Raw genomic sequence first — 15483 nt, 5'->3', positions numbered from 1 at the left:
ATCTCCATAAGCAACATTTAAAAAATTCTACAGGTTGCAATTTTGTGTTACAGAGGAGGTCTAGGGCTAGAATTATTGCTCTCGCTCTACCGATCGCAGCGATACCTCACATGTGTGGTTTGACCACCGTTTTCATATGTGGGCGCTACTCACGTATGCGCTCGCTTCTGTGCGCAAGCTCGTCATGACAGGGTGTTTTTAAAAACCTTTTTTTTTTTTTCTTATTTATTTTAATTGATTTTATTTATTTTTACACTGTTTTAAAAAAAAAAAAAAAGGATCACTTTTATTCCTATTACAAGGAATGTAAACATCCCTTGTAATAGAAAAAAGCATGACAGGTCCTCTTAAATATGAGATCTGGGGTCAAAAAGATCTCACATCTCATATTTGGACTAAAATGCAAAAAATAAAATAAAAATAGAAAAAAAAAAAAATTACACATTTAAAAAAAATATACCTTTAAGAGGTATGGGTGGAAGTGACATTTTGACGTCGCTTCCGCCCTCCTATGGTATAGAGACGAGTGGGGGCCATCTTAGCGTCACTCGTCTCCATATTCAGCTAGCAAAAGGACCAGATCGCCTCCGCCGCTACCGACGGCTCCGGTAAGAGGCGGAAGGTGCGGGAGGGCGGCGGGAGGGGGGGGTGGCACCTCTCCCGCCGCCGATAGTGGTGATCTCGCGGCGAATCCGCCGGAGACCACCGTTATCGAACAGACGACCGGCGCCTGAAAAGATGGATCTCTCGGTTGTGGCAGCAGCTGCTGCCGTTACCGAGATATCCCTCTTCAAAAATAGGACGTACATCGTCGTGCGCTGGTCGTTAAGTGGTTAATGAGCCCTTATCCAAACTTGTAATCCAATATATAAATTTGTAAAATTTACCAATTTGGACTTATACCATTATTTTGTTTAATTGCTTCCACCCCGGGCCATTGTAAAATGACGGTTGGGCGGAAACCCTATTGTTCTAAGAGGATGTGATACGACTTCCTCCCGAGAACGGGCCGCCCTCCGGCATGATCGGTCACCCGCTGTGGTTATTCTTAGTCACACATCCTGACCTAGCCTACGCTTACAAGGGATATGAAACAAACAGCAGAGGTCATTATATAAATATATTTGGGAAGCAGTAAAATATGTTTTCGCTTTTACACTGTCCTTCCGTCTCGGTTCCTCCTTCCTTTAAACACATACAGCATCTCTCGTATGTTATTACTCTTACTTAACCTATTGCCGTTCAGCGCACAGCAATATACGTCGGCACAATGTTACGGCTGCGCAAATGGGTGTACCTATACGTCCCCTATAAATCACGGGCTAGTGTGCGTGCGTGAGCGTGCCCGCAGACCCAATGTCCACTGGTGACCTGTGATCATGGCACAAGGTATTTCCCTGTTCTGCCTAGCAACATGACAGCGATCTACTACTCCCTGTCATCGGGAGCAGTGATCTCTGTCATGTTCTAGTGAGCCCATTCCCCCTACAGTTAGAACACGCTGAGGGAACACAGTTAACCCCTTGATCGCCCCCTAGTGTTTAACCCCTTCCCTGCCAGCGTCATTTACACAGTAATCAGTGCATTTTTATAGCACTAATCGCTGTATAAAAGTCACTGGTCCCAAAATATTGTCAAAAGCATCCGATCTGTCCGTTGCAATACCACTAAAAATCGCAGATCACCGCCATTACTAGTAGTAAAAAAAAGAAAAAAAAGATAATAAAAAAATACCATAAATCTATCCCCTATTTTGTAGACGCTTTAAAACTTTTGCGCAAACCAATCAATATACGCGTATTGTGATTTTTTTTTTAACAAAAATATGTAGAAGAATGCATATCGGCCTAAACGGAGGAAAACATTTTTTTTTTTTTTAGTCTCGGCTAAAAAAAACAAAAAACATAATAGTGTTTGGGAGTTCAAAGTAAATTTCTAGCAAATAAAGATTTTTACGTGTAGGAGAGAAGTGTGAGTAATGGCCCAGTAAGCAAGTGGTTAAATAAAAATCACACACTCTCGGGCACACAGGATTAGGAGACAGAGCAGATAGTATGAAAATGTAAAAGTTATTTCAGCAGCAGGTTGGGGGGGCACTGTTAATTTCTGACAGCGAGGGAGAAAGACAGAGGAGAGCAGACAGGAGGCACATAAACTGACCACGGTGTCCGGGCTCAGCAGCCATGATACACTGTGGTCAGTTTACAGAGGGGAGGGTAAAACTAGGCAGGATCAGCCAGGTCTTTCAGGTGATAGAGAAGTCCAAATTACACATCACAGGCACGGTGCTGTAGAACATGCTTTAAAAAGAAAAAAATTAATCCTGTCCCTTTTATGGTAACAAACGCTAAAAAACAAAAACAACAAAAAAATAAAAGACAAAAATCATAGTAAACCTGAGACAGGAAATTACCTCATTTTATTCTTGTTGCTGGGAGGTTCCGCTATGATACCAGCGTACAGCCATACCTGGTTCCCATCTTTGTACCTGGCTACCACTCTGCTCCCAACAAACAGCTTATCCAATGGTGGATGGTACTCATACGCAATATGGTTGCCAGATAGCAGACTCTTTCCTTTGTTGTCAAACTTCACTTTATATTTTTTACCTGGTCCTACAAAAAAAAAACAACAAAACAGCTTTAAAAATAAATAAAAAAATAAAAAAAAAGCAATGTACTAAACACAACCCCTCCCATCCATCAACCATATATCTAAGTGTCTGGGTTATTAACCATTGGGGGGCTATATTTTTTAGCTCACTGTCACATTAAGGTGGCTTAAACGGATTGTTATTTTTATAGGAAAAAATAAATAAATAGACAAACATGTTATACTTACCTGCTCGGTGCAGTGGATTTGCACAGAGCAGCCAGATCCTCCTCTTCTCGGGTCCTTCTTCGCTGAACCTGGCCCCTCCCTCCTGTTCAGTGACCCCACAGCATGCAGCTAGCTATGGGGGCATCCAAGCCGAGTCACAGCCCCATGTATCCATTCAGACACGGAGCCCTAACCTGGCCTGCCCCCCTCTCTATCCAGATTGACTAGCTGACTGATTGACAGCAGCAGCAACCAATGGTGCCGCTGCTGTGTATCAGCCAATCAGGAAGGAGAATCTCGAATGTCTGAGACACCTGTGGACATAGCTGGACAGAGGAGGGACCTCAGGTAAGTGTTGGGAGGGGTGTTAGAATGCATGATTATAAAAACCTTTACAACCCCTTAAGGCCGGGTTCACACTGGAGCCAACTGCGGAACCGCACAAGAACACTGTGCGTCTCCGTTCCCCATTTCAGGGACGAATTGGGGCTGAATCTATGGCTGAATTCGGCCAAGAAACTAAACCAAAGACGCACAGGTGTGAACCCGGCCTTAATGCTGCCCCGCTGTGCTTAGGGCAAAGCGTAGCTAACCCACAATTTTAGTGCGATTTAGCTGCGCTTTCCCATAGACTTCAATTATGTCCCAAAGTTTTGGTGTGCTTTCCAAAAATGCATTAAAACTCAAGCATGCCGAAGTTTTTGTGAAAAATGCACAAAAACCGCAGGACATCATTGAAGTTTATGGGAAAGCGCAGCTAACCCAGATGGAAACAATGAGTTAGCTGCGTTGTAGCCAAAGCACAGCGGAGCAGTGTGAAGCCACCCTTAAAGTTCATGTTCGGTCTCCCCTTCCCAAATTTCAACCAATTAAAAATAAAACTACAATGAAAAACCTCAAATACTTACCTTAGTCTGGTCTTAGTCGTGGGATGCTCATTGTCCTTAGTCTTCTCTCTTCTGAAATGCAGAGCAGGTGGGTCCCTCTTCAGGTGCCCATGTATTCATGTAGGTGATGGTATTTTCCATTGGCTGTCCAGCAGCAAGAGGTCCTCGCTGGCTCCAGCAGTGTGATGTCATAATGAGGGGGGAGGCAACAAGACCAACTGGCAGAGACCCTGAACTGAAGCAGCAGATCACTGGTCACCACTTCCAAAGAAGGTACCAGCAAGGGACACAGACAGCTGACTCAGCATTCCAAATACTTTGGAAGGCATTTTACAAAAAAAATGTGAATTGGTGGGAGCAGGAGGGGCGGGAGGGATACAAAATTTGCCCCAGAGTTTACCTAATCTAGCTGCATTGGGGTTTTATTAAACAAAGGCTGCCTTCTTTTAACTTTACCAGATCAGAACGGTCTTTTAAAAAAAAATGTTTAAAACCTAGACCTACAGCAAGGGGTACTCAATAAGTGACACCAAGTCCTGAAAACAAGGCCAGCTTAGAGAATGTGACATTTTACTTGCTGACGTGTACATCAAGGTAAATAACCAAGTACAGTGGAACCTTGAATTATGAGCATAATCCATTCCAGGAGAATGCTTGTAATCCAGAGCACTCGCATATCAAAGCGAGTTTCCACATAGAAGTCAATGGAAATGGAGATAATTCGTTCTGCGTTGACTTATATTACATGCAATACCGCACGTGGCCAGGGGTTGGGGGGGGGGGGCGCTGGAGAGACTCGGAAATACTGGGGGACAGTTCTGCTGCACTCGGGAACGGAGTATTTCTGAAACATTCTGAGCGTCACCGTTGCCTGTGCACCTCTGGCCAAATGCGGTACTGCACACCGCAGAGGCTGCACCCTGGTCGTTTTGCGAGATACTCGCAAAACCGAGTCAGAATTTAGAAGAAAAAAAAATTGCTAGTATTGCGAAACGCTTGTTAATCACGTTACTCGCAATCTGAGATTCCACTGTAATAGAACTGTTACAAGAGGCCAAATAGAATTACTTTTTACTGACTGCTGTAACATCAGAAGCTACTTTTTCCCTGAAAGTCATAAACCATCAACAACCTAAGTACTTACCAACCATCTGAATGGAAATCAAGGTCCCTTTGTGCCACGTTTTGGTCCTCTTCTTACCAAGAATTCTCATACCCACAACAAGGTCTCCATCCTTTTTCATGTCATTGGCTGCGTTGGCTTGGTTGGGACCACCCACAGAACTTGAAGGTGAAGAGGGATGAGAAGACGACCGAGTTTGGGGTCCATCTAAAAATAAAAATCATCATCAGTAGTATTCTTTAGCATATAAATATATAGATAGAGATAGATTGTATATAGAACGCATGCATGTACACACACACACACTTTTATATAGGTTTTAAAATAGGTCTTTGAGAGAGATTGCTAGATTTTTTTTAATATATATATATATATATATATATATATATATATATATATATATATATATATATATCTCTAATATATAGCTAAGTAGCTAAGACATATATTTTAATATATATAATATATATACTATAATATATAGTATATATACATATACATACACACACACACATATACAAACATATACACAATGACCCCCCGCCAGGAGTGATCGCTGGCACTTGATGCAGAGCAGGGACGTGTGTAAACACACAAATCCCTGTTCTGTGAGGAGTGACATATTGTGTGTTCCTAATGTGTCAAATGTGTCCAACGTGTTGGCCATGTCGCAGTTCCCGATAAAAATCACAGACCGCTGCCATTACTAGTTAAATGAAATAAATAAAAAAATAATAATAAAAATGCTATAAATCTATCCCCTATTTCGTAGGCGCTATAACTTTTGAGCAAACCAATCAATATACGCTTATTGCAATTTTTTTTTTTTTTTTACCAAAAAAATATGCATAAGAATACATATCGGCCTAAACTGAGAAAAAAAATTTGCTTTAAAAATCAAAAACTAATATTTATTATAGCAAAAAGTACAAAATAGTGTTGTTTTTTTTCAAAATTGTTTTTTTTTTTTTTTTTGTTGTTTATAGCGCAAAAAATAAAAACCGCAGAGGTAATCAAATACCACCAAACGAAAGCTCCATTTGCAAGAAAAAAAAAAATAAATAAAAAAAAAAAAAAAAAAGAGGACGTCAATTTTGTTTGGATACAAAGTCGCACGACTGAGCAAATGTCAGTTAAAGCGAGGCAGTGCCGAATCGCAAAATTTTTTTTAAAAAATGGCCCGGTCATTCAGCGGCCAAATCTTCTGGGGCTGAAAAGGTTAAAGTGCTTGTAAAATCCTATGATGCACTCTATTACCGTATTACATAACGTACAATGTGTGCGTTTCTGAATTACCGTGCCAAATACCTTCGCTACAGCGGCGCTCAGCTGACCTCCCGCTGCTCTCCTCACAGCTGTGACCTGGAGATCTCACCCCCCCCCCCCCCCACCCGCAGCAGGTCACGCAAGCGCAGAGCGGCACTGTAACAAAAGGTATTTGGTACTATATTATTACAGACACACATTGTACATAATATAGCAGAGTAATATAGTGCATGTAAAATCCTATAATTCACAAACTCATTCGTCTAGATTGTAAGTTTTAATGAGCCGGGCTCTCTGATCCCTCCTGTGTTGATTTGCATTGTAATGTCTGCCCTCATGTTGTAAAGCTCTGCACTAACTGTTGGTGCTATATAAATCCCGTATAATAATAATCTGACGTGTTTGTTTGTGTGTGTGTACATTTCAGCTTAAGTCACTGAGCTCAGTAAACAAAGACGATGCAGGTGGAAAAAGGCCAAAACCTACACCTGCTCGCTCAGAAGGAGACTATTAAAATGGTAGAAAATGTAATAGGACTCAAAAAAAAAAAAAATAAAAAAAAAAAAAAAAATTAATAATAATAATAATAATAATAATCATAATAATCATAATAATAATAATGATGACAATGTTAAATGCTAATGACTCCTTAGCCGACAGGCAGGGAGGGAGAGGGGGCACAGGAACTGGTAAATACACATTACATGATAAAACCTACCCCAAAAATAAGCCCTACTGTGGTCTTTTGTTGCCAAAATTAATAGTAGACCTTTATTATTTTATTTTTATTTGTTTATTTTCAGGGGAACACGGTATGTAACTGACCCTAAAAAAGCAGTACCAGCACATAACAAGGATCAATGTAGAAGAGAGAAAGAAGTTGCAAAGCATACCAGGCTTCTTGTGGATGGCTTCCACCAAATTCTGTACATCTTTTTGACATTTCTTCATGGCGGTCATAGCGTCTTTTAACTAAACAGTTTAGAAAAAGAAATCACTAAAGTCACTCTGATGGATGAACAGTATTTTACAATGTCATTCTGGACTACGAGACATAAAAATAAAAATAAATAAAAAGATAAAAAACACAACACAGTGGCCCTGTCATGATTAGGATGATGATGTTGTTTTATGCACCAAGTCGTAGATTAGCGACTTCTACAACTCAGACCTCCTAACTACTACAGAGACAGCATCAGCCACACAGGGAGTGCATTGTTTTCAGTAAGGCTGCAGAGGTATAGGCCTGCATTGTGGAAAGATGTAGTAAGACATCATATTACTGGGCAGGCTGGGGTCCAATACGTATGGGCATGTGGGGAGGGGCTTGTTTTGCTACAAAGCAAGGCACTGGTTTACTTTTTTTTTCTTAAACTTTATTAAAACATCACAAGGGATTTTTATTTATTTCTGTACACTGCAACCAAGTGTACTTTGGTGGGTTGCGCAAAAACAAAGCAGATCTGCATTTTTATACAAAGCACTGCAACAGACCCCAAGGCGGCATGCTGTGGTATGAACAGGACTTGCATCTATGCAGCTTAGGAAGGATAAGTTCATCTTTCTAGAAAAGTAATAAATGCACATATTTCTGCAGAGAAAAAAAAAAAAAAGCGCATTTATTATTTTTTCTGCAGAGCATTGCACCCACAATCAGTAGATCACGGGTGCAATGTGGGCTACTGCAGACATGTCCTTCCGCCTCCAGCCCGTACCCTCTGTATGGGCCGTTTTAAAGCCGGGGAAAAGGTTAGTGGACTACGAGAGCGATCATCAGCGTTCCTGCAGCTTATTGAAAATGATACAGAGGAGAAGTATAATTATAGAGCTAGTCTGTTGGAAAGATACACTGAAGACGCCACATCCCTTTTTGTAAATACAACATAAGAAGAATTGGGACTTTTCAAGCGCAAACAGACAAAAAAAGTCCAAGAATAGAAAAATGTATTTCGATTAAAAATTTATGATTGAAAATGTAAAAATCCACAGTAAATCAGTAGCAAATATCAACAGAAGTATAATTGTATATCTACACGTTTCGCCATTCGAGGCTTCTTCAGGAGATTGTTACAATAAACTCTGTATGTATAGACTGATCACTTTAAAGATTCAAAATTACAATCATCGACCAAGGTGAAAGGCATGCAGGACCATTTGGGAGCATCATACAGAAGGGTAATAGACTAGGAAGGTCTAAAAGTCCATCTCAGTCGTTTTTCAGGATAAGTTCGAGTTTTTGTATCACCAAAAAGTTACAATTGCTCCGTTAGCATACAAGGGGAAAATAGACTTTATACAGGAAAAAATCCCCAAAATATTCCGGACTTCCATGTTATTTACTGGAGCACTGCATGGCATACCTCCTTCCATGGACAGAACGGTTCATTATGCTATGGGAAGTTGGAAACCTTCGACCTTTTCTTCAGTTGTAGCCATTGCCTTCCCTATAATAGAAATATGACTGGGAGGCCAGTCTGGAGTTTGAGGTTTGATTCAGGACTGAAGCGTCTGAATCATGTTGACTATCATCTCCAGGTATCTCATTTAGGAGATAGGGACTCCCCTGGATTGAATATGCTGTATTTATCCTGTATCGTATCATCTGTAAGCCCTTGTACACACCAGCTGACATTCTGACGGAAAATGTCCGATCGGACCGTGTTGTCGGATAATCCGTCCGTGTGTGGGCTCCATCGGACTGTTTCCGTCAGAATATCCGACAGACAAAGTTTTAAAGCTGGGCTATAAAATTTTCCGACAACATGGTCCGATGGGACTTTGTCCGATCGTTTGTAGAGAATTCCGATCGGACAAAGTGCCACGCATGCTCAGATCAAATTCCTAGACCAAAGCTATTGGCTACTAGCCTGAACGTAGTCCCGTCGTAACTAAATAACATCACTCCGTTCTGAACGATCGGATTTTCCGACAACTTTGTCCCGACCATGTGTATGCAACACAAGTTTCGGACAAAATCCGACGGATTTTGTTGTCGGAATGTCTGACCGTGTGTACAAGGGCTAATACATTTTTAAATCAAAGCCAAATAAATCTCCTTTATTACAATCTTTGTGTGCGTTTTAATTCTTGCATTTACTGACCACATATCTGAAAGTGTAAATATATGAATGAACCTAGCTCAGGGAGGAGGAAGATCTGTACATACAAGATCAAACAGCCTTTTCACATAATGCGGAGGATTAACCCCTTAGGTTCCACAGCGAGTATAACAGGCATGCTTTACTGCATATACACACTGATTTTACTGTTTGTTGGTTTAGTAACTTTAACCACTTGAGATCCGCGCTATAGTCAATTGACGGCTACAGCGCGGATCTCCTTTTCCGGGACTACGTCTATTGACGTCGTCCCGTGTACGAGCGGCCTGCGCGCGCCCTGAGGGGCGCGCTCTGATCGGCGAGTCCATGAGATTTGCCTGATCACCGATCCGTGCAAGGGGTCGATCCCGACCCCTTATCACGTGATCAGCTGTCAGCCAATGACAGCGGATCAGGTGACATAACGGAGCCGGTAATCGGCTAGTATTCCTCCTCGCGCTGACAGCGCGAGGAGAAAAAAAAAAGCCGATCACCGGCGGCCGTGATCGGGACATCAGTCCCGATCACGGCCAGCAATGCAAGCGCCCACCTGCCCCCTGCCAGTGCCCACCTGCCCCCTGCAGTGCCACCCTAATAAAACGTAATTGCCCCCCGTCAGTGCCACCCAGCAGTGCCCACAGTGCCACCCAGCAGTGCCACCCACAGTGCCCACAATCTGCCTCAAAGGTGCTGCACCCCAGTGCCGCCCATCAGTGCCACCTATCAGTGCCCATCAGTCCCATCTATCAGTGGTACCTATCAGTGCCCATCTTTGCCCATCGGTGCCGCCTTATCTGTGCCTATTAGTGCCGCCTTAACTATGCCTATCAGTGCCCACCAATGCAGCCCATCAGTGCCCACCAATGCAGCCCATCAGTGCCCACCAATGCAGCCCATCAGTGCCCACCAATGCAGCCCATCAGTGCCCACCAATGCAGCCCATCAGTGCCCACCAATGCAGCCCATCAGTGCCCACCAATGCAGCCCATCAGTGCCCACCAATGCAGCCCATCAGTGCCCACCAATGCAGCCCATCAGTGCCCACCAATGCAGCCCATCAGTGCCCACCAATGCAGCCCATCAGTGCCCACCAATGCAGCCCATCAGTGCCCACCAATGCAGCCCATCAGTGCCCACCAATGCAGCCCATCAGTGCCCACCAATGCAGCCCATCAGTGCCCACCAATGCAGCCCATCAGTGCCGCCTAATCAGCGCACTTCAATGAAGGAGAAAAATGACCCGTTTGCAAAATTTTATAACAAACTATTAAAACATGATTTATTTATTTATTTTTTTTGCATCTTTTTTTGTTTGTTTAGCAAAAAATAAAACTCCGAGCTGTAACTAAATACCACCAAAAGAAAGCTCTATTTGTGGGAAAAAAATGATAAAAATTTCATTTGGGTACAGTGTTGTATGTCCGCGCAATTGTCATTCAAAGTGCATCAGCGCTGAAAGCTGAAAATTGGGGGTTTAAGTGCCCAGTAAGCAAGTGGTTAATAGAAAAATAAATTAAAAAAAATAAAAAATTTGAAAAAATTGCTGCAAACACAGATATCTTCCTTGGATTCAATTAATGAGACAATGCTGTCACAACTCTCATTTGGCAGTTTAGAACAGCTCGGTGACAAACTTGCACCATTTAACCTCTTTACAATACTTTATACAAAAAAAAAAAAAAAAGGGTAGAACCTTACTAAAGCTAGCCACAGATGGATTGAAATTTGACCGGTTCATTGTGAACCAGATAAAATTTCCATCCATGTATGGCCATATCCGTACGACAGAAGGGGGTCGTTAGATCAACATCTGTCGATTGGGAATGTTAGAAAATCTCTTGAACAGCAGCTGCTGATCAGTGTATTCCGACAGTGAAGGCGTCCTCCTTCCACACTACAATGCCTCAGTGGGACGGAATCCTCTATCCACCTTGCTTGTGTGGACGGAGGAATCTTCGTTTCCTTTAGATCGGCCTGCTAACTGATCCAAAAAAAAAAAAAAAAAAAATCAGTCATCTATGGCCACCTTTACTTTTTCCCTAAAGACAGATGGTGAAAAGGAACAAATAATTCAATAAACAAGATTAAAGAGAACGTTACTCACCAGTCGTTTCTCTTTGGGAGTTTTACTAATAACCGCTTCTCCTGTAAAAAAAAAAAAAAAATATACCGTAAACAAAAAAAATGTGTATATATATATATATATATATATATATATATATATATATATATATATATATATATATATATATATATATATACACACATACACACACACATATATAGAGATTATATATATATATATATATATATATACATACACACACACACACATACATACATATACACACATACATACATATACACACACACATACATATACACACTTTGTTTATAAAGATTGAGGACACCTCTTCTACACTAACAGGTGTGCCCACTGTGTTTTTTTTTTATCAGCTGTATGTAGCCTCATCTACATACAGTTTACAGCACCTACCTTGTTCTGACAACAGGACGGGAACTTCCCACACCCAGAAAAAATAAAATAAAAATCGAGTCTGTCTGAGAGCTGCTCAGCTATTCATAGGCTGCTTTGTATTCCCTAAATGAAGACAGGTGGATAACCTTATGATCCCAAGAAAAGGAAGCTTTGTATTCAGACAATACAAAGCTGCCAATGAATGGCTGGGAAGTGGGGAAGTCTACTCCAAACTATATGGTAGTTTTGCAACAACTGGGGGGCCACCAGTTTGAGTCCCCCGCTCTAGGGTTTGTGCTATATATTTGGGGGCTCTAAGTAATTTTCTAGCAAAAAAATACTAAATTTAAACTTAATTTTTACCTTTACAATTGCTTTAATACAATGTTCTCCTGGAAACTGGATACAAATCGATATTTTAGATGCATTAGAAAGCTTGATAACGAGCTCTTCTGAACACCCGGCTCTATTCACGGCTGTTGAATCGTGCCGAAATCTGAGCAGCGGGTGGCCTTTAGGCACCACCTGGGCTCAACAAACCTCAATCTGAAAAGTGAAGGAGCCCGGTGAAAAATTCCCAAACTGAGCGTTCAAACAACTGCAGGTGCCGGATGCTGGCAAAATACAAATACCCAGCAGGGAACGGTCCTCATTCATGCCATTCAGTTTGAATCTATTGATTTTGCCTTTCTCAGCGGGGCTTAGCATGAGAAATCTTACAGCGTATGGCTAGACTTACCCAAATGATAAGGGGGAGTGGCGATTGAGCCATTTGCAAGAAGGCAAATACTGATTTTTTTTCACTCCAATGTTTCAGCGAAGGATTCATAATTTCATTATAAATGTGATTTCCCAAGAATATTTAACTGCTTGCCGACCGCCGCACGCATATATACGTCGTCAGAATGGCACAAGCAGGCAAATGGGCGTACAGGTATGTCCCTTTAAATTTGCCACCTTTCTGGCGCACGCCGCCGCACGAGCGTGTCCCGGGAACTCGCTCTCCGATGGCCCGCGATTGCGGTGTGGAGAGGTAGAACGGGGGAAATGTAAACAAGGCATTTCCCCGTTCTGCCTAGTGTCATGACAGATCTACTGCTCCCCGTCATCGGGAGCAGTGATCGCCGTCATGCCCTAGGTAGCCCCTCCCCCCACAGTTCGAATCACTCCCTAGGACACACTTAACCCCTTCATCTTTTAGAGCACTGATCGCTGTATAAGTGACAATGGTACCAAAATAGTGTCAAACGTGTCTGCCATAATGTCGCAGTCACGAAAATAAAAACCGCAGATCGCCGCCATTACTAATATAAAAAAAAAAAAGTGTCATAAAAATCCCATAAAACGATCCCCTATTTTGTAGGCTTTTGTGCAAATCAATATACACTTACTGCGATTTTTTTTTACCAAAAATATGTAGAATACATATCGGTCTAAACTGAGGAAAAAAATGTGTTTTTCTTATATAATTTTGGGGGCTATTTATTATAACAAAAAATATTGCTTTTTTTCCCCCAAAATTGTCGCTCTTTTTTGTTTATAGCACAAAAAATAATAACCGCAGAGGTGATCAAATACCACCAAAAGAAAGGTCTATTTGTGGGGAAAAAAAAGGACGTCAATTTTGTTTGTGTACAACGTCGCACGACCGCACAATTGTCAGTTAAAGCAACGCAGTGCCGAATCACAAAAAGTGCTCTGGTCAGGAAGGGGGGTAAAATCTTCCGGGGCTGAAGTGGTTAAACAAACCACTTTATTAGGCTATACATTGTGTGTTTATTGAATTACTTGTATACCATTTACCTTGTTACAGTATTCATGATGTGTAACCCTTCCAAAACCTACACGCACAAGAAAAAAATAAAAATAAACCCCCCCCCCCCCACACACACACACACACACACACACACGGTCACCTACCTGATCCCACACTCATGACATCGTCATCCTCCTCGTCCTCATCTGGAATTTCGATGACTTCCACAGGTTTGGAAGATTCATCGTCGTCTGAGCTGATCTCTTTGTAGGTGATGCCCATCTCACTGTATAGTGTTTTCACCAACATCTCACAGTCCTCAAGAGCCCTGCAATAAGCAGAATTGTAAATGGCACCTTCTTCCCGTGAAAGCATTATCCAGGATCAGCGAACTGATCCATATGATGGTTTCCAAACATTTTCCAAAATAGGAGCTCATCTACTATGCTGTGACACCAAAAATGCCCACTTACTGAGGCCTAAACCATCTAGTTTACTCCAAAAAATGCAGATTCAGGAAAGAGAGAGATTCGTTACACTACACAAGTGGCCGTTCAGGAATATACAGCCCCCGCCTTAGTAAATTCGTAGAAACACCCATGGGACATGTGTTAGGAGAGGGGCTGCTATACTTTTTATTTTTGCCGAAATTTTTTTTTTGATCCTATGACCTTCAACCTATTTTAAAGCTGATCTCAACTTTTACGGTCACTTTAACTAGTTTGTTTGTGCCAAACCAGTTTCTCCACTGGTGGTCTCCAAATTGTGGCCCTTTGCTAGCCTTTATCCAGCCCTTGGGGCCCTAGTCCGCCCGCCGACGCCAACCACGGGGGCCCTAGTCCGCCCGCCGACGCCAACCACGGGGGCCCTAGTCCGCCCGCCGACGCCAACCACGGGGGCCCTAGTCCGCCCGCCGACGCCAACCACGGGGGCCCTAGTCCGCCCGCCGACGCCAACCACGGGGGCCCTAGTCCGCCCGCCGACGCCAACCACGGGGCTCTAGTCCTCCTTGAATACCAAAGATGCACTGTTTACTCCCACTGACACAGGAAAATTTCTACTCCGAATGGCCACAGTCTGGCCCTTAAAGCAGTGGCCTTTGACCAGCCTTTAAATCAGGGGTTGACAAATTTGCTTGGAATCTAGGAGCCAGCTTAAAAAGTTAGGAGCCAGGTCCGTGACGACGATCCGGACCTGTCCCTGGCCTGACATGGAGACGAGTGAGGGGAAGATAGCAGCGCCGTCGCCGCCCCCCCCCCCGTCTCCAAGTCATTGCCCATAGCTCTTAGAGGGACATTTTATTTATTTTTTTCAAATGACAATTTTTTTTTCAATTGCATTTTAGTGTAAATATAAGATGTGAGGTCTCTCTGACCCCAGATCTCATATATAAGAGGACCTGTCATGCTTTTTCTATTACAAGGGATTTTTACATTCCTTGTAATAAGAATAAAAGTGACACAACATTTTTTTTAAAAGAACAGTGGAAAAAAAAAAAAAAGTTAAAATAAAGCAGAAAAAATAATTTTTAAACGCGCCCTGTCCTGCCCGCATATAAAATCGGTGTTCGAACCACACATAGGAGGTAGCGCCGTGATCGGTAGAGCGAGAGCAATAATTCTACCCCAGACCTCCTCTGTAACTCAAAACGTGCAACCTGTAGAATTTTTTTAAACGTCGCCTATGCAGATTTTAAAGGGTAAAAGTCTGTCGCCATTCCATGAGCGGGTGCAATTTTGAAGCGTGACATGTTGGGTATCAATTTACTCGGCGTAACATTATCTTTCACAATATAAAAAAATAATTGGGCTAACTTTACTGTTGTCTTATTTTTTTATTAACTAAATTATTTTTCCCAACAAAAGTGCACTTGTAAGTCCGCTGCACAAATACGGTGTGACAGACAGTATTGCAACAACCACCATTTTATTCTCTAGGGTGTTAGAATAAAAAATATATATAATGTTTAGGGGGTTCTAAATAAAGGGAAGAAGAGGCAGGTAATATAATACAGGCAGAGGAATCTTCATTAACATTGCTGGTTTGTCATACCA

At 42.2% G+C, this 15483-nt stretch overlaps 1 protein-coding gene across 1 annotated transcript in view; it reads right to left on the bottom strand.

Moving 5' to 3' along the window:
- Positions 1 to 15483, bottom strand: part of SETDB1 (SET domain bifurcated histone lysine methyltransferase 1) — a gene marked incomplete in the record, with an annotated part of 81304 nt that overhangs the window by 45911 nt on the left and 19910 nt on the right. The window contains 5 exon segments of the mRNA XM_077464241.1: positions 2414 to 2615; positions 4852 to 5037; positions 6990 to 7068; positions 11299 to 11339; positions 13594 to 13757. Of these exon segments, the coding sequence (XP_077320367.1) occupies positions 2414 to 2615; positions 4852 to 5037; positions 6990 to 7068; positions 11299 to 11339; positions 13594 to 13757 (672 nt within the window).

The sequence above is a fragment of the Lithobates pipiens genome, unplaced genomic scaffold (assembly GCF_037356315.1).
Source record: "Lithobates pipiens isolate NorthernLeopardFrog02 unplaced genomic scaffold, aLitPip1_a1.2 Scaffold_30, whole genome shotgun sequence".
Taxonomy (NCBI): Eukaryota; Metazoa; Chordata; class Amphibia; order Anura; family Ranidae; genus Lithobates; species Lithobates pipiens.
This window is presented reverse-complemented; position numbering and strand designations above follow the sequence as displayed.